The 27,435-nt window shown below is 36.8% G+C and overlaps 1 protein-coding gene across 1 annotated transcript; it reads left to right on the forward strand.

Moving 5' to 3' along the window:
- The first annotated feature begins 423 nt into the window (after positions 1–423).
- Positions 424–25,143, forward strand: ZGRF1 (zinc finger GRF-type containing 1). Its single transcript, XM_026848046.1, has 28 exons — positions 424–504; positions 625–705; positions 828–884; positions 1,341–1,526; positions 1,881–4,077; positions 4,393–4,475; positions 5,141–5,239; positions 5,693–5,866; positions 6,540–6,645; positions 6,732–6,838; positions 7,034–7,184; positions 8,155–8,813; positions 10,354–10,492; positions 11,035–11,219; positions 11,716–11,903; positions 12,489–12,628; positions 13,759–13,905; positions 15,958–16,072; positions 16,910–17,169; positions 18,349–18,508; positions 19,146–19,223; positions 20,079–20,226; positions 21,183–21,310; positions 21,630–21,753; positions 22,184–22,360; positions 22,481–22,615; positions 23,250–23,511; positions 24,841–25,143. Exons 1-28 carry the CDS (start codon positions 484–486, stop codon positions 24,954–24,956), a joined length of 6,423 nt encoding a protein of 2,140 aa, XP_026703847.1. The 5' UTR covers positions 424–483; the 3' UTR covers positions 24,957–25,143.
- Positions 25,144–27,435: the final 2,292 nt, after the last annotated feature.

Raw genomic sequence — 27,435 nt, forward strand, 5'->3', positions numbered from 1 at the left:
TAGAGTCAGTAAATTTGCAACAAAATAATTCTGTTAATAGCTTCTATGTTTGGCTGTTTTGTTTTTTGGTGTTTTGTTTTTTTTTTTTCTGTGAGTAAACCTGTTTGGGATAACTTGTTAATTCTGAATAGTGGTATGATCACTGGAGTTCTCAGAGTTGCCAGCTATTTGTTTAAATGAATGAATTCCCTTTAAAGTTAGAATATACATTGGCATCTATAAAAAAGCCACTTTTTACCAGTATTTCTATTAGATTATTTTCACTATATGTAAATACAACACATCGTCAGCTATACCCCACTGTTTTGACGTTGTCTTGCATCTAGCTCTCTTCTTTTGAGGGAGAAAAAAAACAGTGAGCTGGCATCTATTTTTTTTGCCAATACATTTCCTTAACAACTCTGGTGGATTCTTGTCTCTCAGGCTGTATGAAGACGTGAGTATTCGTGAAATAAGCTGTTGGACGACTGTTTTGCTAAAGCAATGGCTTCTCAGGATTTTACTGTAAGTGATTTTTAACACTATGTACAATGAAGTAGAAATAAATTAAAATACATAGTAGATGCAATATTTATTTAAACATTTTCTTACTTATTATTTCAACATTTTTTGTGTTTAAAACAGGTATTATACACGCACCAAAAAATTAAAAAATCAAAAACGTGGCAAGATGGAATTCTGAGGACTAGAACTGGTGGAAATAAGGTGAACAACTCAGATTTAATACCGTTGGATTTAATATCCTCTGCTACTGATGGATTGTCAGTGGCAATCAGCTGATCTGTGAAATAAAATTAGTTATTAAAAATTCTGTTTTTTCATTGCAGGCTATCTTGTTTGATGATAAAGGACAATGTTTGGAGAGTATTTTTATAAAATCTGAGGTATATTTTGTTTGGAGTTTTTCTTAATTTTTATGCTTGATTTTTGGGAAGCATTTCAAACTTGTGTTTGGTAACTAAGGTAGTACTTTTTCTTATTGAGGATATGAAAATCTGCTGTGTTGCAAGTAATGAAAAGCAAAACCGGCTTCTGTTTATTCTTTTTTTTTTTTTTTTCAGAAGCAGTGTAGATAGAGGTTTTATGGAATTTCATTCCTTTTGGGTAAAAGCAGTGTATCACAGTGATATTTTAAGTAAATATAACTGGAAGCTAAGTGCTTATACCTTCTAGTATATGTATATTTTAATCTAAATATTTATATGGCAGCTGTGATAAACTGGGTGTAAATTCCTGAAATCTTTACAAATAAGTGTTTAGAAGACTCTGTTTATTTAGAAGACTGTTACTGTTTCTTATATAGCACTATTATATACACACTGCTGCTTTCTTTTTTCTAGGTGAATGCCGGAGATAATTTAGAAAGCGAACGATATTTGATAACAGTTGAAGCACTAAAAGTGAATGAAAAATCTTTTGAAGATCAGCCAAGGAAAGCAGAAACTCCACCAGTGGATAAAAATGCCGTAAAACCTTGTGTTCTGCCTCAAAGACATCTGTCTGTCGGTTTGAAAAGGAAGTTTACAGTATGTCTTAATTTCAAAAGTTATGTGTAGTGTTAACATGCACTTTAAAACATAAAGGGCACATATTTTAATGAATGATAAATATATAGATAATGTCTTCCTGGTTGTTTGGAACTGTGAGCCAGAAGCAGTAGCTATTTTTTCCAGACTTTACAAATCTGTTTGATTTAGCAGGATTGCTATTGCTAAGGCTGCAGTGAAAATCACAAGGGTTTGAGATTATTTCTGTATTCCTGTGGAATCATGTACTACTTGATCAGATTAGATTTTATGGAGTGTGCCCTGTTTTTAATATTTGATTACAAAATGTGATGTTGATTTCTGAATAGAATTAATTTAAAATTTCTCTTTTAGGGTTTCCAAGGGCCACGTCAAGTTGAAAAGAAAATAACGACCATGGAAGATGGAGAAAAAACAATATTGCCTTTATCTAAGCAGTGTCAGGGTACTTTTCCATCCAAGTTCTATAGTACCTCTCCATTATTTTCTATGGTTTGCAAGAAGGATACAGAAACAAGTCTACCTGCAGACGTCCATGAAGATTCATGTACAGATGATGATAGAGAACACATGTCTCTCTCTTCACTGCTTTCAGCTTCGTTTCTTGACAGATGTGAGGAGACAGAGAAGCGAAACTGTGATCAGTCCACTGTGAAACCAGAATCTCCTCTAAATACTTGGCCTGCCAAATCTAGTAATCAGGCAGCTGGTCACAGGGCAGTGTCACACAACATCAGGAGCACAGCACAGATTATAGCTCTTCTGAACTCTAAACCAACACAAGGGTTCAGAGAGCAAACAACATCTGAAGTCACAGAATGTCCTTCCAGGTTTCAGGCATCAGAAAACACAGACAGTTTGTATAACCAAAAAAGCACAATCCTACCTGCTTTTTCAGGCGATCCTGCCAAAAGACTCGTTCAAAATACTCAGCACCTGCCTTTTATGAAGGGAACTGCAAATGATACAAAAGAATGTAATGTTGGAATGTTTCTAAATTCAGCTGAACAACCTTGTGATAAAGAAGACATAGGACAGAGACATGATAAAAAGGCAAGTAATATAAGTCAAGACTTACAAGATCCCTGCAGTACAAATAGTTGCTTCCTACCTGAATCCACCATAAGTAGAATGAGTTATAGTCAGTTTGTCCCATCCTCAGGTGACATTTCATGTTTGGCAAGTCCAATCACCTTTGAAAACAATCTCTCCAGATACAGGGAGCTTTCAGTGAGTAATGGTCTTAAGGAGAATTCATCTGTGAAGTTGCAAAGTGAACCAAGACAAAATTCAGAAAGAGTGCCTTATGACCTGGAGCTCTCTGTGGATGTAACATCGACTAAAAATGAAATTGTAAAGGAAATATTAAGTATGCATGACAAAGACTGTGGTACAGATGAACAGGTGATGAAGGTTAACTTCAATCTAATGGAGTCTTTTGATTTTAATGATACAGGCAATGAAGACCTATGTGAAAGAGATGTGAATAAGCTCGCTGAAGGAGACATGCTTTCACAAAGTCCAGACTGCTTAAAGGAGGAAGATGTAGCACAAAATTGTCTGTTAAGACTTCATTCTTGCTGTGAAGTAGTGACACATGGTAAAACCAAAGAAGTCAAATGTTCAACATTTGACGGGGAAGACGATGGAAATGACCCCACTGGGGGTATGTCAACTCAGCTTTGTGACCACAATGTTGGAGATACAGGGAGAATTGCAGAAGACTCTGCAAACCAGACCAGAATTGAAGTGGAACTTGTGGGTGATGGGTGCAGTGTAAAAGAGATTAATGAAAGCCAGTTAAGTGTTCAAGCTACAAACAATAAGAAAGATCTTGATGGCTGTGCAGTGCATACCATTAATGGCACGTCATGGATAAAAAGCAGGAGCTCTGGTCTTTTACCTGGTGACAGAAATGTTAATGAATGTGACCCTAAATCCAATATGTTTGAGAAAACTGAAAGTATGTCATGTGTTTCTACCAGCGGAATGATTTCTGCAATGAATGAACGGACCAAAGAAGGTGTTATACAGCTTGGATGCAGAAAATCCCCAGATGTTGCTTTAGAACACTTTTGGGGTACTAAGCATGATGACGTTAAACCAGGTAGTTCTTTGCTGGCTTTGTCACAAAAATTGGATCCTAGCTATGACTCACTCCAATATATTGCAGAAGACCATCAAAAGGTATTTGGCATTTCACATGAGGACAATACTCTCATTTCCAGAAGTTCTATCTGTCCTTTAGGAAAAGGCCCTTCATCTCCAGAGGAAACAGCAATAGGTGAAACCGCATTTGAAAATGTAGAGAGCATAAATGCCTTTGAAGCCTGCAAAGGTGAAAGAATAGGACTGGATTGCCTGAAATGCATGGCAATGGCTGACAATTCATCAGATCTTCCTGATTTGGCAAACAATATTGCTCTTCTAAGAGCTTTGACTCAACACAGCACAGCATTAGAAAGCTTACAAAAGATGGTGGAAAATAATAGCATAGCACATGAATCAGAGACTTCTAAAGAGATATTTGAACCCCTTGTGAAAGATGAAGGTTAGGTCAGCTTCTATTTTTAAAGCGAGTTCTTATCACTGTACCTATTTGACTTCTGTACTCTAACCTCTCGCACTGCACAATTCTTATTCAGAAGTCATACTTTTGGAGTGACCTGTTACGAAGGTTCCCCCATGCAATTTTTAACGTTTAAAACAACAATATGGGCTCCAAGTCTGTGTCTTTGTTTTAGTTTAGTTAGAGCCTAACTGTGCACTTATGTGCATGGGTAAGGTTTGCAAGCCCAGTAAATATTCTGATGTTTTCGTGCAGAAAGAATACTATAACTAACTTATGCTTTTCCATCTTTTGTAGCGATAAAGCAGTTTACAGAAATGTGTTACTCAGAAAGTACACAGGCATCTTCCTGTTCATACTTAGATTCTTCTGGCCTTATGGTAACCAATTTTTGACTATGTATATCTGTCTGTACAAGATAAATTAATTTTCCACCAGGCTTCTTGAATAAAGTTCCTGGTTTATGACGCCATAGAGGTTGAGCTAGAAATTAGAGGCATTGACCCAGAAGCTGATAGTAAACAGAAGATGTCCTCTTGCACACCCTATTGCCAATAAATGTTCAGGAGGCCTAATGCATGACAAGAAACTTAATGCAAATTTTAATATTTAGTTAAATTGAATATCACATTAATATGTCTAGTACTTCTTTCCTACCCCATCTTCTTTTACCATCTATTTTTATTTCTCTTTCACTACCTTTTTGAATGCATGACTTTCCTGGGAATTTTGGCACTTGGATTGAAATATACTGACAAATCTGTTTGTGCCTGATGCTTCACATTGATTTTTGTTCAGTGCTGTTAATAGTCTTTTGCTTTCAATCCATCCAAAGTGAAAGAAAGATATCAGATTATATTATTCTCTTTTTCATGTCTCATTTAAAAAGCAAACATAGTTTCTTATCCTATTGTGAATTGTTCTGTCTTCCAAATAAAAAGGCTGTTATTTAAAATGCTTTCTCTTGTAGAAATACAGGAGATTTCTTATTCTTTATGGTTATTAATTTGTTAGACTAACTAGCTTTTGATGCTTTTATTTGCAGCCCAACTATGTGGACAATTTCTTAAAAAAAACAGAGGCATGTACTCTACCAATAGCTGTGGCCCAGAGGGACCCTAGGACATCTGATTGCCAACGAAAGGTACCGTTTCTGTGGAACTGAAGCATAATGAATAGTGTTTCTTAAGTTTCAATTCAATGGTTTACTATTTGCAATATATTATATATATATATTGCAAGAAGTCCTAATAAATACTTAACCAGTCTTATAATGGGCTTCTCACCACTTTTTAGTACTTCTGTCTGTACAAAGTTTTCCACGGAGAGTTTAAAACTCAAATTTTACAATACAAAACCAAAACTAAATGTACTACATCAGAATATCAATTTTCTGTTGACAGAGATTTGTGCAAAAACTTTATGACTGCCGGGCTGCAGGAGTGCAAGAGAAAGAAAGAGAAAAGCATAGATTTTCTCTTCTGCAGTTTCCAACAGATTATTTTTGTTGTGTGTATGAAAAGTGCCTTTATTGATTGTAGTTAATTCCAGAACAGTACTTATTTTCAGTTAATGATAATTCCAATATATTGTGTAGCCTGTTGTGTTTCAAGGGCACCAAGTAAAGGGATCAGCAGCTAGTGAGATAATGTTGAGAGCTCCTCACTCACAGCTAGGATGGTTGCAGTATCCAAATAATATGGAGTTTGCAGCTGAGAGATTTTTGTCACCCCTGTTTTCAAGCCATTATGACCTTTCTGACTTCAGACAGGTAAAATGTGGTTTTTTTCAAAGTTATTCTTACCTAACCGTAGTGAAAGAAAGCATTCTGCAAATGTAGGATAAAAGAGTTCATTTTTAGAATGCAGTCATATCAGAATCATCAAGAACTGAGCATAGTGCTTTGTGTTTTAAACTTTGCAGTTGGGCGATTATTTTTACCTTTGTCACAGGACTATGTATTTGTGAGATGTAACTTTTTTTCTTCCCTCTGATCTGTTTCACTTTGAATAATGCACACGGTCATAATGTGTGATATTAAACAGATTTTTTTTCCAGAGAAAAATGTTAGAGAGCTTTTACAGTGATTGTTTCCTGGTGGTAGTAGTATAACATTCACCTCAACTGGATGTGAAATTACGTATTACGACTGTTAGAGAGTTCCAAAGCAAAGGTTAAACCTTTCTTTATTGGATTCTGATTCTGTTCCTCCTGGATGCAAAGAAACATGACACGCAAGATTAATTTTTTTTTTTTTTTTTTTTTTATATATTTCAGTATTTAAAGTAGTGGAAGAAAATTGATTTTTCATTTTTTACTTTCAGACTGTGCCAGAGATATGAAGAATTATATATAGAAATAAGATTCACACAAAGATAGTATTTATTTAGAGGTTAAACATTTTAATTTCTGACAAGCTTTTATTTATAGGGTTTTTTTTGTAGTCTCCAGGTTCAAGAAGTCATCATGAGGATGATATCACATTTATCAGAGAAGAAAATTTTCAAGAAAAGTCAAACATTATTAAAGAGTCGAGAACAGATCAGTCCTGTAAGCGAAAGTAACAGTAGAATGGATGCAATTGGCCTTAGAACAATTATTCTGAATGACTGCTGTCCTTTGCGTGTTTTTCCTAGCATTGGTATTGAATGTGTATTCTGAAGTTCCACCATGGACAATGTCAGACTTACCTTCTTGTTCTGATTTGAGACAAACACAGAGGACTTCATGGGAGCCTGACAAGGTGTGAACTTACTGTCTGTTCTAGATCATTTTGGCTTTATTTCCTGTGTGCTCATGGTAGCAATTTCTTTTTTGAAACCGTTTTATCTCAACTCTGAAAGATATTTCAATTGTTGACAATGATGGAAAGAGAGTATAGTGACAAAAGGGTTTTTTTTCTAGTCATTCACTTTACATGTTAACTCATCACCTGTAGGTGATTTCATCAGTAGAACTGACTTCCTCACTTGATCCAGACTCTACAATTTCTCCAGCTTCAGGAATTGGGGAAGCTATTGGAGACATCCAGGAACCCCTGATACACAGGATCTTGCCAAGTGAACCAGAACTTTCAGAATTTTTTTTCAGTAAGAAATTATAGTTTATAATTGCACTTTATAATATTTTTTTGCTAGAGAATCTTTGAGGATTTTTGAAGTACAGTAAGTTGCACTATAAAAGACAGTTACCCTGGGTGCTGAAATACAGTGAGATATGTCTGGGTAACTACAGAGTTTGATTTGTTTGCGGGGTTGTGCTACTTTTTTAAGCAAAATTTTAAACAATGTTTTCCAAATCAGCTGAATTGTCCTTGTATTCCATGCCTCCCCCCTACCAATTATAGCCTCCTGAAAGAGACTTCAGTAGAATGATTTAATTTTATAAAGCAAAATCAGCTTCTAGTTTGGGGACAAAAAAAAAGGCTGTAAGCTAAGTTTCTCATTTATATTAATGTTTTCATTTATTTACCCGCTTTCAGTTTTCTTCCATATTCAGCTGTCCTCCGACCTACTTCCATTTGACACCTATCAGTGGCTGTCATTTGTTACTGATAGTGAATTTAGTCAAAAGGGTGCTTGTGGTACTAGAAGCCTACTTATCTACAGTGGTTAATATTAATTTACACAGTTCTGTGGGTGATATTTTTGGAAAAAGGAGCAAATGTTAAGCTGGCTGTTTTCCAGTTAACAGCTGTCACTGACCTACCAACAATAGCAGATTAATGACCTCCAAAATACAATGATGTTTAAATAATTTCTACCAAATATTTTCTTTTATACAAGTAGAGGCCTACAGAAATGTGTTCTTAATATAGGAATTTATTATGATAAATTAATATAGGTATTAAAGGAATGGCAGTTGAAATCACTCATGTCTTATGGAAACTTAGTGTGGTACTGCACAGACATGATACAAAGAACTTGCCAATTAGAAGACAGGATGTAAAAGGAAAAACTTTGAACTCTTTCTTATATTTTTCTTTTTTTTTTTACGTCTGAAGTTAATGTGCTGTCTGTAAGTGCTACAAATTGCTTGTAAGATGTATTTGCCCTACAGCACAGGAGAAATCCAGCTATCCAGAGGAATGCAACCTCTCAAGATTCAAACCCACAATTAAAACACGAACTCCATTTGTCACTCTTCCTGTCACTGAGAAGATTTCTGACACAGTTTATCCAACTGACAGGGAGGAGGTCCACCAATCTTTCAGCTCTTCAGCAGTCCATATAGACAACAAGTCAGCAGTATTTCCTATTAGTGCTTCTAGCCCTGAGGACAGAAATTATGAAACCTCTGTGTTTGGAGAGAATATGGAAGATGGAGAAAGGGAATCCATACAACCAGTATTCCCTAATGCGACTTCAAAATATAGACAAAGCAAGTGGCTAAAATATCAAAACAGTGCTCAGTGTGACTTGATAACTCAAAACAGCGATGATGGGGAGGTAGCTGATGATATCTGTGCTGAGAAGGTCCTTGGAATGCTGTGGGGTGACACAGAAGAGAGCAGTGCTGTGAATAAAAGTGCTCCTGGTTTTGCACCTCTGCTGACAGCAAAGAACATGCTTGGTAATTGCTGTGCAAATACCCGCAACGGAGATTTGATTTCAGAGAGGAAGTTACTTTCTCTGCACTTAAGTCAGACACCTTTGGCTGAAGCAACACAAAAGGTGTTAAGTCATCTGAGCTGCCATGCTGTAATAGGAGATGGCCAGGTGTGTAACTGTTCAAGCAAATACAGTTGTAAGTGGCAGAAACACATTTTTCTGAACAAAGTAACTGCATTTATCTGATTTCCTGCAAGATGATATCAGTATGATTGGATGAAATGTTTCTACATAGGTAGTAACATAAGAGTCTCAGCTACAGACTAGCAGCTGCTAATGTATTTTTTAAGTGCTGTGACTAATCCTTTGTAAAGGTAATTCCTTGGCACACACAGTGCCATCTTTAGATTTTTAATCTGAATGTTAATGGCAGAAAGATGAAATAAAAACTGTTGGGCTGTTTTGTTATCTATAATTGGTAAAAATGTATTTTTAAGGCATGTTTTTCTCAATAGTGAAATCAGCATCATTTTAATGAACACCCATATCTTGCTTCAAAGCATAGTCTCAGTCTCTGATTTTAATTTTTTTTGTATATTTCTTCAGTTATTATTGTGGAAGAGTATTTTATGGCATTGAATGAGCACCTAAAAAACTAGCACAACTGTTTGTGACCAGTAGACTGTCTTAAACAAATGGAGTAAATAGGAAAAAAAACCCAAACCCACCACAAGTCAAGTTTTAAAAGTTTTCAATTTCCTGTGTTTGAGAGTTGATGAAAATGCATCAGAAGAAAAAAGGAAAAATCTAACAAACTTAGTATGCTGTGTCTTCTAGTTCTTTAAAACTGTTTGTACAGTAAAAAATGTGGAATAGAGGTGTGGAAATTAGTATGTTTCACTTACAGACTGGTATACACATTGTGTATATTATCAATATATATTGGATTTTAAAAAGCTTATGAAAAGAGTTATCATTATGATGCCTGCTGCAGTGTAAGGTAGATGGAAGCTCTTCAGGACTAGCTGGGTTAGGGTTAGGGTAGGAGGCACAGGGGTAGTTTGTGGTATGTACGCTTTCCCCAAAGCGCTCTCGTCTCATTCTTCCCATGCCTTATATTGCCTTTGCTAGAGTTTCATTCAATTGATTTATTTTTGTGCAGAAATGCTGTTAAAAATGGGGTTTGTGTGTTCCTTCCCCATGTCTAGGGCTGAAAACATGATTCTGAATTACATAATTTACTGTAAAGCTGTTAGAAGTATTATCTGTGTTATAACAAATGCAGACTGTTTGTCAAGGGGCAAATTTTAACTTCTTGGTACATGTTAAATGGCAGTCCAAGCTCTATGCTGTAGCTCCAGCTGTACTTAATTTTACTCCTGTTGGCAGTCCTGTTGAATACATGCTCCTGTACTTACAGTTAACAAAGTCTGCAAGCGTTTGTGGTGAAGGAGATTTGTATTTTGCTTCTAGAAGACTGACTCTTCATTCATAGTCTTCATGTTGAAACTTCTAGTTGCAGCATATGAAGTCCTGAAATATTTCTGTTTAGTTGTACTTGGTAATGAGAGCACAATATATAAAAGCAAAAAAGGAAAAAGAGAAGAAAAATGATTAAGTTTTGGCATGTCTGTACAAGCAGCCATTTATCAAAATTTGTCTTATTCAGAGTTTTGCAAGTTTTGATGGCTTATTTTTCTGGTTTTAGGACATAACAATTTCTGAGTTGTCCTTTCCTAATGTGGATAAAGTAAAATATGCTAACCTTCCTAAAAGAAAGATTTCCATACCAACTGTGTTTCCGTCTCATGTTCATTACAAACAGATTTTTAAAGCTGCTCTGACAGGTATGTCTAATGCTATGTAAAATGCCATCATTTTTAAACAGTGTATTTCTGGAGCTTCACAAAGCAGGATGAGAGGGACAGATATCATCAATATTATCTGTTGGAACAACTGTGTGTATTTGGTTTTGGATATATATACTGAAATATATTCAGTCTATACCCAAAATTGCAAAGACAAACCGAAAGAGCAATGCACTTCTGGTTCAACTATGTAACCTTGTGCCTGCTTACCAGGATTTACATTCCTATCTAAGGGTTTTTTATTATTATTTCAATGGCTATTTAGTGTTTGGACTGTTTGGAGTCACATACTTAAATGTGATTTGGATGAAAGTAAGGCAGTTAGAACAAATTAATTGCATGTGCAATATGTGAATTAATTGCATGTGCGACATGGTGTCTTTTAGGACTCGTTAAATATTTTGATTTAGATTTGGGATTGAAGGTTTCAAATGAAAATGTATTTTGTTTGAATCTTGTGTACTTTTGTAACCATTTTAAGGCTGTGCTAATTACTCTTTTATTCTTCTTTCTATGTCAAGAGCAATTAAACATTATGCTATTTGAGTTGTCACAAAGATTACACAATGCTCTTTCAAAAGTGGATGTATCATTTTACACTTCACTGAAAGATGGGCAAAGTGAGAGCAAAGAAAGCTGCGTTCTACTCTGCAATCACATGCATCCTGCTAAGCTTGTTACAGTTAAGAAAGAAGGTCAAAACAAGGTGCTGTTTATTCTTTGTTTAGTTTGGGGCGTTTGTTTGGTTTATAGTTTGTATTGTGTGAACAATAACAGGGCAATTCTGTATGATGTACAATTGCAGGTTAAAGTGATGTGTTATAGAGATGGCTCTTAAGATCAGTTTACTATCCCCTAGTGTCCAGAATTGCTGATAGTTTTCTCCATACAGAAACAGCTTTTTATAGGTAAAGACCTGAATTTTTAATTTTCTACATTAAGTGGGATTTCTGTAAGGTATAATTACACACACTGGCTTTATAAGCTGAGAGTTCTGGGAACACACTCATGTTTTTCAGCCAAACACAGTGAAAACACAGGTGTTTATCTCATTTATTTTTGTAGTAGCAAGTACTGGTCTGTTGCTTTACTTTTTTTCCACACACATCTCCCCTTGGTTGTTTTAATGTGCTAATGGTCTGTCTCTTTTTTTTCCCCCTCTCCATTTTTTTTTCTTTCCCCACCCATCCCCCTCTTCATAGGGTCGTTTGTTCTATACCTGTGATGCCCCAAAAGCTGAGCAGTGTTCATTTTTCAAATGGATAGAAGATGTGAACCCTGCACAGATGAAATCCAGACCTAGTGTAGTGCTTCATGATATAAAAAGTATTGGGACATACCTCAGAAGTCAAAAGATTTCTCTCTATGAGGGATGCCAGCTTTTGGTGAGGTATTCTGAAACACTATGCAGTTTTCACAAGTGCCATGTGAATTGCAGGATTTATAAATATTCCAGCGGCTCTGGATTTCAGTAGCATTTAACAGACACTTTCACTAACTGTTTAAAGAGACTACAGTTCTGTGTAGAAACATAAAAGACAAATTAGTGAAGGAATAATAATCATAGCAATGTCATTTCAGGTCGGCACTCTTCAGAAAGAATCAAAATTGCTTATCAGCAATTTGATCAATTGCTCAATGAAATCCTTTGATTGTTGCATTTGGATTACTGTTTAATTTTTCATAAGAGAATTTGATTTAATCTGTTTGTGATTCTAGTTTCAATGTTAGAAGTTGTATCGAAAGCTATCTATGCTGCCTACTGTTGGGGAAACAATTTAATTATGGCTAAATATGAGAAAAGTATTTTGTTGTCAAAATAAATGTATTTAAAACTCTGTAATGTAAGATGATGAACAACCACCATGATCTATGCTGCATAATTTGGTCCAATCTGTGGAGCTTTCTTATTTTTGGTGGCAAGTCCAAAATGTGCCAGTTGTTTACGTACTTCTTAAAAATAACAATTTAACAGGAAAGCTTTTGAAATTCAGAGGAAGCGGTGTGGCAAGTTCAAGAACTTTATGAATACACCTGCCAGATTTGATGGTGACTCCAAAACCAAATTATACCTCAAATTAAGCAGAAAGGAGCATTATTCTCTCTATAGCAAAGGTAAGAAAATCTCAATCATCAGAAGAATTGTCCATGTCATGTACCTTTCTAAAGTCTTAATTTCTAATCTGAAGAAAAAAACTGAATCCTATTTTTAAACTCCTACAATCTTGATAATTCAATTCTCACTCTAGAAGGGCAACCAAGTATCTCATTAATTTGTCTTTTCTTGTAAATGTTCAGCTGTCTTAGAAAAATATAAATTCTATGTCCTTGGGTTTGGAGTGTATTAAATCTGTGAATCATGTGGTTTCAGGACGGCCCAGTATGATATTTAAGGAAAACCTGATGTAAAAATTGCTGTTTCGGTAGTTGTTGCATATCTCTTCTAAATTAGTGAAATGTCACAAAGTTGGAGGACATTCCGTGATTTGATCCAGGTAGTCTCAATAGTTCATTTAACTTCAGTAATTTTTGAAGTGACACCCATATCTTCATAATTTGTTCACTTTTGCTGTTGAAAATCATACAGAGAAAATTAGGTGGAAACAAATGTGTTTGTGCACACTTTATGTACAGACTGAAATGTTCTAACAAATCGGGGGTTTGTAACTTCAAATCCTGAAGCTCTACCTGGGCAAAACTTTTATTTGTGTGTGATAATTTTCTATCACTTTTGTTATAGGCAATTATATACACACCATTATTGCTCCTAACTTTGCTGTGCTCTGCAAGACCTGGTATAGGAGTAGTGTAGTAAGCTTTAGTCTCTTCAGGTGTGACAAACTTTGAAAGGGAAGGGAAAATATGTGTTTATTTCAGTACTTGTTATTCTTTGGCAAAAGTGTGGTTAACTAGATTTGTAGTATACTTCAGTGATTTGTTCCAAATACTCTCAAAATCAGTAAGACTTCATATTGGTCGGAAGTCAAATGCTGCTAAGTGCATCAGGAGAGAATTTCACAGTTACTATCAATTTCAGACAGTAAGTACTAGAAGAATTGCAAACTATTTATTTATTCTTCTAGAAGTGAACTAACTTATTTAGGACTTTATAAAACCCTTTACTTACATGTTAGCGGTTGTTTAATTTGCAGCTTAGTAAATGCTGAGCTATTTTGTCCAGCTTCATTTTCCTTAAAATACAGCAGTAGAAGAAGCTTATGAGAACTCTGTATTTTTTTTGACAGATGATATTTGGGTTGTTTCGAAGACTCTGATCTTTGATCCGCTTGATACTTTCATTGCAAGTAGTGCTTTCTTTGGACCATCCTCCAACAATGAAGTAGAATTACTACCACTGAAAGGCTACTGTCCCTCAAACTGGCAATCAAATAGTGAGTTCTACACCAAATAATTAAAAATTGTGGGAAACAACTGTTTGGGCAAGAATCTGGACAGCAATGAAGGATGAGATCAGAATATCTCAAATCTAATACACTATTTTATTCACAGTATTTTTTTTTACTTGTATCTTTATGTAATTTGAACACAGTACTTAATGCAATTAAACCTGCAGAGTAGCTGGTATGAAATTCTAAACAGGTGATGAAGAAATGATGATAAAATAATGTAATACAGAATGCACATTGTCTGTTAAGAGTGTAGGTAACAGGAATATGTTGTCACTATCCTTGAAAAACAAAAAGCAAACCCCAAACAACTTGCCATGGAAAATTTATATAAAAAGCCACGTTAAATCTGTGATTTGGCTGTCCTGATGTTCCTTTCTGTGCATTTGTTGCTATAGTCTAGAATGACTAAAAAATGAGTGTTTCAGAATTCAAGAAGAATGCATCTGTGTAGTTTTAGTTATTTTCATCATTGTAGTTTTAAAAGAAAATATTACTCAACCTAGCACTGATTTAATGTTTTTAATGATGTGCTGACCTTTTGGTCTTTTAGCAAGCCGTTCTGAACTAAGTTGCAGCCATCCTTCTTTTTGGTTTAACATTTTTGTTTGAGGTATTGTAATATTTTTTGTCATTAGTGTTTTGGAAACAGTGAGGTTAGTGGGCCTGAAGTCCACAGAGGAACAGCATATGTGTGCTATAGATGTCACAGAAAAGCGATGAATGGGCTGCCAACCGTTGCAAAAGTTGCTTATTTTTGCTGTTGAATTGATCTAAAGTTTTGGGTCGGTTTGGGTTTTTTCTGAAAGAAAGATGTAATATAAAATAATGCATTATGTAGTCATTCTGAAGCTAGTAATAATATACCTCTGCTTATTTTCTTTTAATGCGGTATAAAAATTGTGTGCTTGATCACAAAAGGCTTTATTCATAGCACTTAACCTCAAGCAGTTCAACTGTGTGTTTTAAGTTAATAAATTAGATTTTTTTCAGGCTTTCTGTGTAATCATTAGGGACAGAGTTCCTGCAAAGCACTATTCAGTGACCCTACGTTAAACTCCTGTTCAGAATTACATTCAGAAGACTAAAAAATCTAGGAGAAAAAATACAACATCACACAAGCTCTTTCTGGGCCTACATGCTATCAAAGCCGTGGGCTTGAAACATAGTTGGAGTTTTGGTTTTGTTTGTTCCCTGAGTGTGAGTTTCAGGACAGGATCTCTTGAGCAGTCAGGGTCTGGAAGAGTTAATATGTAGCTCTTCTGTCTTAATGCTGTTGAACCATGGCATTTTCTTTTTTCTTAGGAAATCTTTGGTTTTAACTTTCTTTGTGATCATAAATACAGATTACTTCATCATTCTATAACCATTACAAAACTTAAAGCTGAAGTTGTATGAAAATACAGCTTTAATGTTTCGCTGATGGCAGTGATAAACAGCAGCAAAATAGAGGCATGTGGGTTACTAAACATTAGAAACCTGTTATTTAGCCAGTCCCTGAGCCCCAGAACCTTAGGAATCTGGCAGTGAATTTGGAAAAATATAATTGAATATTTTTATAACTGAATATGATTTGTTCTGTTCTTATACTCTCCCCTAGGCACTGGCTTTTGTACACTTTGGAAATAGGCTAGATGGAACTGGAATCTGACCCGCTGGAGGAGTTATGTTCCTCTCTTGTCTTTTTTAAAAAAACCTCTGCTTAGCTACTGTGGCAGTTTACTTACAAAATTTACCTCATAAATTCCAAAGCTTTCTAAATATCTCGAGTATTTCTAAAATAAGTATGGACTTTTACCTAAGCAAAGATTCCTGATGTTGGAATCACAAATACTTCAAAATAAAACACCTTGAAAAGAAGGGCTAATAGGTCTCTCCTTATCTTATAATAGTCAGTCAGACATGGTAATTGAGTTAACTTGGTTTCTATTACAGGCCAGTTACTCTTCTGGCATTTTGTAATTAATCTATCTAGCTGATTTGAAATTTTGGCTAATTTCACTTTTTCTTAATTTTATTTTTCTGTGGCCTTTTCAGTGTTTGTTCATGCCTTGCTGGTTTGTAATGCTAGTGGTGAGCTTACATCCTTAAGAAATATGGAGGAGCACTTCAATCCATCTACATTACCACTAATACCATATCTACTAAAAATGTAAGTTGCTGTTTCAGTGATAACATAAGCATACAGTATGTCAATAGGTACAGAAATAATATCCCAACAAAAGCACCATTAAGTTTGCCCTATTAAAAAAGCGGATGAGGAAAACTAAAATCAGAACAGTGCAAGGAATGAACTGTTGACAATGCAATTTTCATTTATGTGGAAATGAAAATATATTGGTTGCTTAACTCTACTCGATTGTAAGGTGGGTTTTTTTTTTCCTTAAAACTTACCTGCAGCCCACGTTTTACAACCTCGAGATTAATATTGAGCATTTATTATGACCGTTAAACTGATAATACAGATCAGTCAGTGACTGTACTAAGTTAATGTCTATGTTTCACAGGGGTTCAGTGGAACTGTTTTTCTTTCCCAATTTTTAGAATCACTTAACAAAACATAAACTATTTTCTTGGAGAATCAGAGCAATATAGGGATATTTCCAAGACTGCTTTTAATTCACTGTATAAAACAAGTAATGAAATGAATCCCTGCTACCTCTGACTACATTCTTCTACCACTCAAGTTTGTTATCAGTCTCTCAGCCTTGGAGTAAGTCAGGTTGAAAGCGTTAACATACAGCAAGAATGGTAAAACCGCAAAACCTGTTTTATTTGATCCAGCTTTCACCCAGGGAAGTAATAAGGGGCAGGAATAATATACAGCCCAGGTGTATGTCAGGGTGCAGGGGCCAGCAACTTCTAATTATGTCATCTGTCAATCATAAGGCCTCAGCATTTCAATGTCAGTAAGAATATCAGAACCATGAGGTACAAATGATACATATGTAGTATTCTAACACAACTGTTGACCATTGTATGTTTTTAGGAATTTTGATTCTGAAAATGTTACTAATAGAGTCAACAAGAGAAAATTCATTCCACCTGCCATCAGCCTGAAACACACAATGATGTATGGACCTGTCAGCACTGAAGTGGCAATGGGACTAGCTAAAAAGATGATCCAAATGTTCTCATTGAACCCAGATCAAGCTACATCACTGATTCAGATCGCTCAGATGATGACTTCTTGTGAAAATACCAAATCAGTGAAAGAACATCAGATCTTCCCTATCACAATTATACGTGGTATATAGTAAATAATTGTGAAATTTGCTGCTAGTGTATCTTTGCAAAAATGGTAATTAATATGTAATGCCAGTGTTAGTGAAATATCCCAAAGTTCTCTCAGTGATGAAACTAATCATATATTTACAATTCCAGTCAGAAAGGGAGATTCTTATATCTAGGTAAATGTTGATTTATTTAAAATATAGTGCAAAAGATGAGCTTGAATGAACTTGCCTCTATGTATGGAATATAGTTTTAAACTCTGTTGTAATGCTGCTGTCCTCACCTACTTCATGTATTTCCTGTAAATTCTTTCCTTGGATGAGGCCCCTCTGATGACCTTGACATTGTATCATCCATTCTATCAGCACATAAGTTTTGATCCTTGAGTTTGCATTCTCCCTTTTGCAGATTTTACATAAGTATAGATTTCTTTCCTAGCAAGATCTATACACAAAATCAGTGTTATTTAGTGTCTTCAGCTTATTTCTGTTCATATTAAAAATTTTTTGTCATGTATCAGCTTTGCTAAATTATCATATATTTTTTCTGTTACACATTATTTCTTGATGCTTTATACTTCCCTCTATCTTTGTTTTCTCCCTTTTCAACATGTACAAAAAGGCTAGTAAGATCTTGGTTCAAAGATTTCTCCTTTTTTTTTTTTTTTTTTAAATCAGGATTGAAAAGCAGTTACCATAAACCTGTCAAAGTAAATACATTGACAATAATGGTGCTCTTAGTACAGATACCACAGATTCAAATTGCCTGAACTTTTGTTAAGATAAGTTAGTCTAGTTGAAATTAATAGTCATTCCAAAATAATCGTCTCTCAAATTCCTTATTCTGTATATGAGGACATGGTATGAGGGATGTGCATGCAGATACTTGCATTTCTATTATTTTAATGTACTGACTCTCCTTAGCAAGTAATGCATGTATTCAACCAGAAAATTTAGGAAAAATACCTTCGCTTCCCTACTGTAATTTTTTGTAAACTTACTGCAGGCAGTAAATGCAAAGTGTAAGGCAACAGGTTGCCCCTGGATACCTGGAGCTGCTGAAGCAAACATGCAAGGTTTTTACAGGAATCACATCACAATATTTCACAAGATAAACTTAAGTTATAATAATTGATTAAAACAGTACTCTAGGAAGTTTTCACTTTAACTTTGGTGTTTTCTTCCAAATTACCAGGTGTTTTTGGAGCTGGAAAGAGCTATCTGCTGTCTGTTGTGATCTTGTTCCTAGTACAGCTCTTTGAGAGCAGTGAAGCTACAGAGGGTCCAAGGCCAGCTCCATGGAAACTTCTGATTGCTTCTTCCACTAACGTTGCTGTTGACAGAATACTGCTGGGGTAGGTTACTGAGATTAGTACAAACTAGTGTTCCAAAAACAATAATGCACATATATGGTAAAGATAATTTTGCTGATATTTCCAGTGTAACACTTAAAAAAGACTGTATTCTTTCTTTAGAAAGTTCTAGAGCACAGAGGCTTTAATTTTATACCCTTGCTCCTTTGCACAGCATGCATGTGCTAAAGGACTGTAAGCATCAATTTTACTATTAAAACCCATCATGACAGAAAGTAGTATTGGTCAAGAATCTCTAGGAAGTAGCAGCAGGAGCAAGGGAAGGAAGGATGGAGAGAGAGAGAGAGAGGCAGAGAGGCAGACTTGGGGAGCTTCAGCATGAAGCTAACATGAAATAAAACTCATGGTTTGGAAGAATAAAGGAAGGAAGAGAAAGCACAAATGGAAGACAGTTTGAGAAAGAATCATAAAGGCTTTAAGTGTTTTTGAGACAAATCACGATGAGGTAGTTTACTTCCGTTTATTCAATTGTGGCCTGAGTTACTTCATCTGATTAATCGCAGAAATTTGTGTTCTTCGGTTTTCTGATGTGTCCATTAGCCTTTTTAGAGCCACTTTGAAATTTTTCAGGATTTCTTTTTACATTTTTGTAACGTGTGTCATCTCTTTTTCTTTGAAGTCTACTTGATCTTGGATTTGAGGGTTTTATCAGAGTGGGAAGTATTAGGAAAATCACCAAAGCAATTCTTCCCTACAGGTAAGAATCTTAATCTCTGAGAGATCTGAAGCGATTCTAAGATTCATGATAGTCTGCATGCTGTAAAATTACTATTTTGATGTATTTCAAAATGTGATTGTAATACACCTATCTCAGGGTTTCCCCCCTGCAGAGCAGAGAAATTTTACCTTGATTTGGGAATGTCACTTGTTGCTGAATAGTGTTAATGCTTTTAAATGGCAAGTAGTAGAGGGCAACAAAATGATGCTGGTTACAGATTTGGGAGTTTACAAAAGGAGAAAAGTAAAACAGACAGACTTGAAATAGATTTGTACTGCTGTAGTGGTAAGCATTAGGGGGAAGTAATCATAAATTGAGTATTTAGAGAATTAATGGTAACAACTCATGAATTCTGTACTATTTACCCAAGTTATCTTTGAGGTAGTGTTCTGGGGTTTGTCCTTTAACTACTTAAAAGTAAGAAATCTTCATAGTACTTTCAACACAATTTGAGAGAACAAAATAAAGTTCAAGATGAATAAAGATTAAATTTCATCGGTGTCAGTAGCATCCCAAGGGTATAAAATGGTATGAGAATGAAAAACATCTCCTCAGTTCTACTCTGCTCTGAAATCAGCTGTGTAATTGGAGAAGTCATTTACTACATGTGTGTCTCTGGTTGGGCCTGAGCAGGTGGGATAAATGTCTGTTTTAAAGGAGGTATTAGAGTAGTCTACCTCAGCTAGATTCAGGATATATTGGTACATTGTTGTAAAGTACTAAAGTAATGTTATGCATACAGTGTGATTATTTTTCGATATTGGGTGTTCACCAAACACTGAAAGCAATGTTGTTTTCTGTCATTGTAATGCATGTTATAAAATCTCTTTGAAGCTTACATGCTGGCTCAGGAAACGAGAATGAACAGTTAAAAGAGCTGCTTGCTCTAATGAAAGAAGATTTAACTCCAGTTGAAAAAATGTACGTAAGGAAGAGTATTGAGCAACATAAACTGGGGACCAATAAAACTATGCTGCAACAGGTACAGTCAAAGTGATGGGATGGGAAAGGGGATTCGCTGTGTCTTATCCACAAGGCCCAGCAAACGGAAACTGGGAATCCCTTCTCACACCTGCCAGGCTCCTCGTTTTGAAAAATAAAATGAATGTTGTTAGGACTAGGACAGGTTTGATTCCACAGGTATGGCTTGGTGTCTGACCTGTGTGTGACTACTCTGAGTTGAACTTGCAGTTCCTGTTTAGTGATTATTAGGTGACAGAAACCCTTTCTGAACTTTATTGTGATCTGATTTAATATTACCGATCTAGCTTACAAAGTGGGGAGAGAAAAAATTGTGAGCACAGCTAGTCTGCACTGTCACCTTGAAACTAAAATTTATATAGTCATAAAGGTAAAAGATAGGACTGAGCTAAATCTATTTTAAGTAACATTTCATTTAAGTATTACCTTTTAAGATTACTACTTCCTGTAAAGAAATCTTTTCAATTTCTGCTCTTTACAGTTACTTGCTTTTTCTCCTCAGTCTTAGGCTCAAAAAATCCAGCTTGTGGTAGAGCAATTCTAAAAAAGTAGATCTGAGCACTTCGTTTCTTGTGCTTACTCCTAGTGATCATTGCTGCCACTTTTGCTGCTGGGGCTCAGAAGGTTTTGGAGGATTGTGTAACCTGTATTCTCTCTGTACCAGACCAGATCTGGTTTTAAAATACATGAATCTGTGAACAATTCTAACATATAAGCACCCCAAGCGTAAGAAATGGTAACCTTAGATCCATCTTCGTGCATACACAGTGCCTTTTACTGGAAGTTAGAATATAATTTTTTGAGACCCAGCGAGTATGACACAGCATGCAGTAGAACTGCTAAAAATTACCTTAGGTGTATTCTACTGTCAAAGCTACATTTATGTACTGCAGAGAGATTAACTAGTAAAAGATCTTAACTTTTTGTCTACCCATTTTCCCCTCGCTAATAACAAAGGTAAAAGTAGTTGGAGTGACATGTGCTGCCTGCCCATTCCCTTGTCTGAATACTCTTAAGTTTCCTGTCGTGATGCTGGATGAGTGCAGTCAGATGACTGAACCTGCTTCTCTCCTTCCTATTGCAAGGTACAGCCTTTCTTTTGTGTTTCAGCAGACAAATAACTTTTGGTGAACAGTGACACAACCTCACTGCCAAATTTGCATGTCTTTTTAAGTACCTGAACTCCGAGGTCTCACCTTAGAAAGCAAGAAGAGTAATTTTAAATTGAGGCCTGCTCTTACCTGCCTTCTTTGAGTTACCATGTTATTTTAACTGTGGAAAGAGAGGGTGATGGAGAAGGGAGCCTGATGGAAAGCAATCTGTGAACACAGCACACACTTTTGTTAGGAGTAGTTTGACATCGTTTTTAGAACTTTTATCTTACTTTTTAATGTTCTTATTTAGGTTTCAATGTGAAAAGCTAGTCCTTGTTGGAGACCCTAAGCAGTTACCGCCAACTATTCAAGGATCTGAGAGTGTTCATGAAATGGGATTGGAGCAGACTCTCTTTGATCGTCTTTGCTTGATGGTATGTACTACTAACCACATCTTCAGAAAAGATGGAGGGTGAAATTGTAGGTCCACTGCAGTCACTAGACTTTTGGTTTAGATGTCAGAGGATCGGTGTTTCAGCCTGGTTTTTAATCACATTCCATTCTACTGCATTTATCTGTACATGCTATTTTCAGAGTGTATGGAAATTTGTAAGCATAAGAAATGTAAAACAAGAATGGATATGAAAACAATGACAGATTCTGCCTTCTGATCTTTTTGTGCAGTTTTGGATCCAGGTAGAAGAATCAGGGGTTACAGTATTTGTTCTAACTTTTGTTGAAGTGAATGTATGAAGGTTAAACCAGCTTACTGCAGGGATTGTTTTCACTTATTTGACCTAGCTAGCATTGCAAAATATTATTAATTCTTTTCCTAGTCACGCTTTCTATATCATAATTCTTTAGGGACATAAACCAATACTTCTTCGGACACAGTATCGATGTCACCCTGCTATTAGTGCCATAGCCAACGAGCTGTTCTATGAAGGAAATCTCACAGATGGTGTTTCTGAGCAAGATAGAAGTCCTTTAGTGGATTGGCTTCCAACACTATGTTTTTATAGTGTTAATGGGGTAGAGCAAGTAAGTTTTGAAACATTTCTTGTATAAAAAGTCAATATCGTAGTTCTTCCTCTATTCCATTTCTTTTTGCATTCTGCTGTTTGCGAGTGCTTGACTGGAAGTTTTCTTCCCTATTTCCAGATTGAAAGAGACAACAGCTTTTATAACATGGCAGAAGTGCATTTTACGGTCAAGCTCATCCAGTCTCTGGTTGCAAGTGGAATAGAAGGATCTGCAGTTGGTGTGATTACTCTTTATAAATCACAGATGTGTAAGGTTTGTATCATGTGTCATCAATAAAAGTTTCCTTAAATGTATTTGTTTTTTCTAAACATAGGCTCTATTTCAACTAGGAAGAGTCAACTATAAGTGAGTAACAAATGCTGTCTGAGTAAACTAAGAGTTCACTGTAATTCTTTCTTATCAAAAAAAAGTGCTTTTTCCTCAGAAATTACTGAAAATATTTTAATTCAAATATATGATTAAAAAAAAAATAATTTCCATTTCTTTTCCTTCCATATGCACACTCAGTAAATTGGCAAATTAAACAGTACGTAAGTTTGATAAATTAACGAGGTGCTTGTTACAAACTGGTATGTGTGACAAGAACAGGTCCCAGAGGCACCTGCTTAGCACGGTTGGAGTTGTACCTCAGCCAGTCACACAACGCCTGACATGGGCTGCTGTGATTACTAAGCGAAAGCACTGGCTGCTGCACTGAAACATCAGTGTTTTGTCAAACACAGGTTCATTGTGTAGTATGTTCCTGTGATGAGATGAGGATTTACTGTCATTGCACTCTCTAGCTTCTTAGTTCGCATGTTGTGTAGACTCAGGCTTGTTGAGTGTTTGCTCAAGACAAGTGATGGACTGTGAGTAGCATAACTCATCCATACTTGTTTGTCTGCAGATTCAGAATTTGCTTAGCGGCATATACTCAGAGGCTTTTGAAGTTAAAGCTGTCCAGGTGTCCACTGTCGACGCATTCCAAGGAGCTGAGAAGGAGATCATTGTTTTGTCGTGTGTAAGAACAAGACAAATTGGGTTCATAGACTCGGAAAAGAGAATGAATGTTGCACTAACGAGAGCAAAGAGGCATTTGTTAATTGTTGGAAATCTGGCCTGTTTAAGTAGGAACAGACTGTGGGGAAGAGTAATCCATCACTGCAAAGGTAATGTTTTGTTTTCCTGTATTTTTGAAATAATGCAGCTCAGCTTTAATTAAACTATGTATAATATATTTTATTATAATGCATATGTACAACATAATATATATAGTGTGCATACTAAAATACAGTATTGCACAGGAAAATGCAAGTATTTGCAAGCATGCAAGTTGCATGTTTGCAGTTTATCTGCAAGTTATTTTTATACTTGAAGGGTATTTGTTATCCAGTAATAGGACTTCTTTTTCTTGTGATGCCATCGGATAGCTACGCAGAGAGCACACTAGTAAGGGGAGTTGAAACCCTTTGCTGCATTTCTAGTCCTTTTCCCAGTTTGCTTTTATGTAGTAGACCCAGGCAGAAACAAGTTACAAACAAATTGTTCTATACAGCAGTATTTCTGAATGGATAGTAGCTAAATAATGGAAAGAAAAATGCCTAGTGTCTTTCTGCAGCTAGGGCCTCATTGGTTTTATGGAAGATAAATTTTCTGCTGCTAGAAAAAAACCCAGTGCTATTGGAGATCAGCTAACTCTACCAAGTAATTCCTGATTACTTTGTTTACAGGTCACTGTTATGTGTTTGTTTAGTGGACCACTGAGGGAAATAAGTTTTTTAGTTTTCACATACTTGCTGTGACATTTATTGCCATTGAGTATCCTGCTTAAAAAAACCTCCAACTACTTACGGTGCCTATCTCCACCCCTTGCAACTTTGCTAAAAGGGGTTTAAATGCCTGAACAGCCTTAGTTTTGTGTCTCTCTCTCTTCTCTGCAGTATGTACACGTTGGAAAGAGAGGTCAGAGTTTCTCTCTTCCTTGGCACTTGATTTAGTCCCCTTTGAAATGGGACAGTTTGTATCTCAAAAGCATTAGTTGCATTTCACCATAAATTCTTCCAGGGTGATTCTTCTTTGAACTAGAGAAGTGAGAGATTAAATGGTGTCCAAATCTCTAAAGTACATTTAATAAACTCTGGCTGAATCTGACTCCCCAGTATCCCTGAGGCTCCATTCTGGAGCAGCACATCCCCTTTTGGCAGGTGTAGGTCCTCCCTCACCTTTAGCAGATACTACAAAGGGAGTGCTCAATCTCTAAAGCAACAGGTCACTGCAAGAATAGGTACCAAAAGAGTAATTATTTTATTTACCTACTTAGTTGACATCAAGGGAAGTGTCTCATTAGTGGTTGAACTCTGAACAACAATTTTAAAAGTAGAAATCTTATAGCCATTTGATAGGCTTGGGAAAACAGATGTTCACATCAACACAGACTAATTACACAATGGACGCTGTATAAAGCGAAATGCAATTATCCTGTTTATTGCTGCTTTTAGGATTGGAAAATGGATTACAACATGTAAGCCACTGTGAGCAGCAACTAAATGACATTCTTAAGTGTTATTTGGAGAAACGGAAGGAAAAGGAACAGAAGAAGAAAAAGGAAAAGTAAAATGCCTATTTTCTGAAGAAAATATGAACTATGTCTATAAAAATTATTAGAATGACTGCAAATCTGATATTTTATGTGGGAAATTTTTGTTTCTATCTCAGTGCAATACTACATTTTTGACCCTGTGTTTGTATGACTAAAAGTAAATAAAGTGACTTTATCTGCTTGATAACTGAAATACTTTTATGCTTATAAAGTTCCTAAATGTATTTTTCATTGTTCTTCAGCTTAGATATGCACCTAACGTTATTCTGTCATATTGCATATTTATAAATCGGTCACATCTAGGAAGGAGCATGGCTAAAACAACTAGAAGGATAAATAAAACATAATTTCTTCAAAGAAATATTAAGTACCCTTGGTCTATTAAATTTTTGGATGCCAACAAAATGAAGAACTATTGACCTGTATCTGGGTTTTTTACAGGTTTTAAGATAAGATCACTCACCTGTGTTTCAAAACTAGAAAAAGCTGAATGATTTCTGTTGGGAGAGTGCTGTTGTGTTAGAAATTCTGACAAGAAAACAAGTTCATTATCTTTACCATGGCAACAGTTTGTCTGTAGGCTGTCTCACAGGTATATAGGGGAGGCTCAGCAATTAAAATATGGGGAGAAGAGGGCTAAGATGGACATCGCAGAATTTCTAGATGCTACCACGCTCTTAAACATCTAGAGCAGACGCCCTCTGGAGAGCCTGCTGTAGAGCAGGCATCCCAACAGCATGAAGTTACTAAAATAAGATGCTTTTTATGCAGCTTTGAAATTAATCGCCCAGCAAAGAGCTTGTTTCATTCAGTGATGCAGTTGTCCCTGGGAAGGACGTTGACACCTCCTCTGGTCTTGCTGGGAAGTGGGCTGGGAGCAGTCTTGCTGAGGGACAAGTTACATATCCTCTGGTGGATATCCTCTGGTTTCTTTATCGTTTCTTCTGGTTTGATGGTTCTTGGCTGAGGGAGAGGATAGTGGATTTTAGATAGGTTATGGTTTTGATCTTAGATGGTAGTTTCCAAGGAATTTTTAACTTTAAAAAAAAATTTTAGTTTCTGCCTAATTTCATACCTACTCTTCACAAAGGCTAATAGATGTGTAAAAACTCTAAACCACCTCACTGCTGGGTTTGGAAACAAAGTCAAAGCGCACTGTTTAATATCTGCCTGAAATCCTATCTGCATTCTTAGCTGTCAGTTTAAGATATTTTTTTTGAGGCTGCAGCCCATGTGCTTTTGCAGAGGTTGCCTTTGAAAAACAAAGCCTGTTGCTTTATTCTTGTACTTTATTAGACTGACTAGAAAAAAAGAAAGTCAGCCAAGCATTAAGAGAAGTGTGACCAGCCACTCAAGGGAGGAGATTCTCCCCCTCCACTCTCTGTGGAGAAGAGGGACTGAAACCCACAGACGCAGCAGTGGGTGCCTGTCACCAACCATGCAAGGCACCTTTTCTTCTCTCCATCTCCTCACAAGGGGCATGAGCTCTGCAGGTTTTTGTCTCCCAAGGAGAGTGTGAAGACACAGTGCTCTCCATGACTGCTAAGCGCATCTCTTGCACTGGGGTGGGAAGAGATGCTATGGCAACACAAAGCCATGAATTCCTGTAAGAGCTTACACACAGGGAATAACAGCAAGCAGGACTGAGTGCACCTTCAGCACGTTTGCCAAGCTGTGCGGTATGGTCAACATGCTGGAGGGAAGGGATGCCATCCAGAGACCTGGACATGCTTGAGTAGTGCACCCTCCTGAAGTTCAACAAGGCCAAGTGCAAGGTTCTGTACATGGGTTGAGGCAATCCCAAGCACAAATAGAGGCTGGGCCATGAGTGCATTGAGAGCAACCCTGCAGAGAAGGACTTGGGGTATTAGTGGATGGAAAACTATGAGCCAGCAATGTGCACCTGCAGCCCAGAAAGCCAACCATGTCCTGGGCTGCATCAAGAGAAGTGTGGCCAGCAGGTCAAGGGAGGGGATTCTCCCCCTCCACTCTCATTAGAGACCCTGCCTGTGGTCCTATGTCCAGCTCTGAGGCCCTCAACATGAGGACATGGACCTGCTCAGGTGGGTCCAGAGGAGGCCAAAAAGAAGATCAGGGGGCTGGAGCACCTCACTTAGGAGGACAGGCTGAGAGAGTTGGGGGTGTTCAGCCTGGAGAAGGCTCCGGGGAGGCCTCCCAGTACTTAAAGGGGGCTACAGGAAAGCTGGGGAGGGCTCCTTATCAGGGAGTGTAGGGATAGGATGAGGGGTAATGGTTTTAAACTGAAAGAGGGCAGATTCAGGTGAGATACTGGGAAGAAATTTTTGTACTCTGAAGGTGGTGAGACACTGGCCCAGGTTTCCCAGAGCAGCTGTGGCTGCCCCCTCCCTGGCAGTGTTCCAGGCCGGGTTGGACGGGGCTGCGAGCAGCCTGGGCCGGGGGAAGGTGTCCCTGCTGCCCGGTGACACACCCCCCGAGAACTGCCAGTTTTGGCGCTGCCCGGTGACTCCCGGCC

Source organism: Athene cunicularia (genome assembly GCF_003259725.1).
Source record: "Athene cunicularia isolate RWA chromosome 4 unlocalized genomic scaffold, athCun1 chr4_part2, whole genome shotgun sequence".
In the NCBI taxonomy this organism is placed as follows: domain Eukaryota; kingdom Metazoa; phylum Chordata; class Aves; order Strigiformes; family Strigidae; genus Athene; species Athene cunicularia.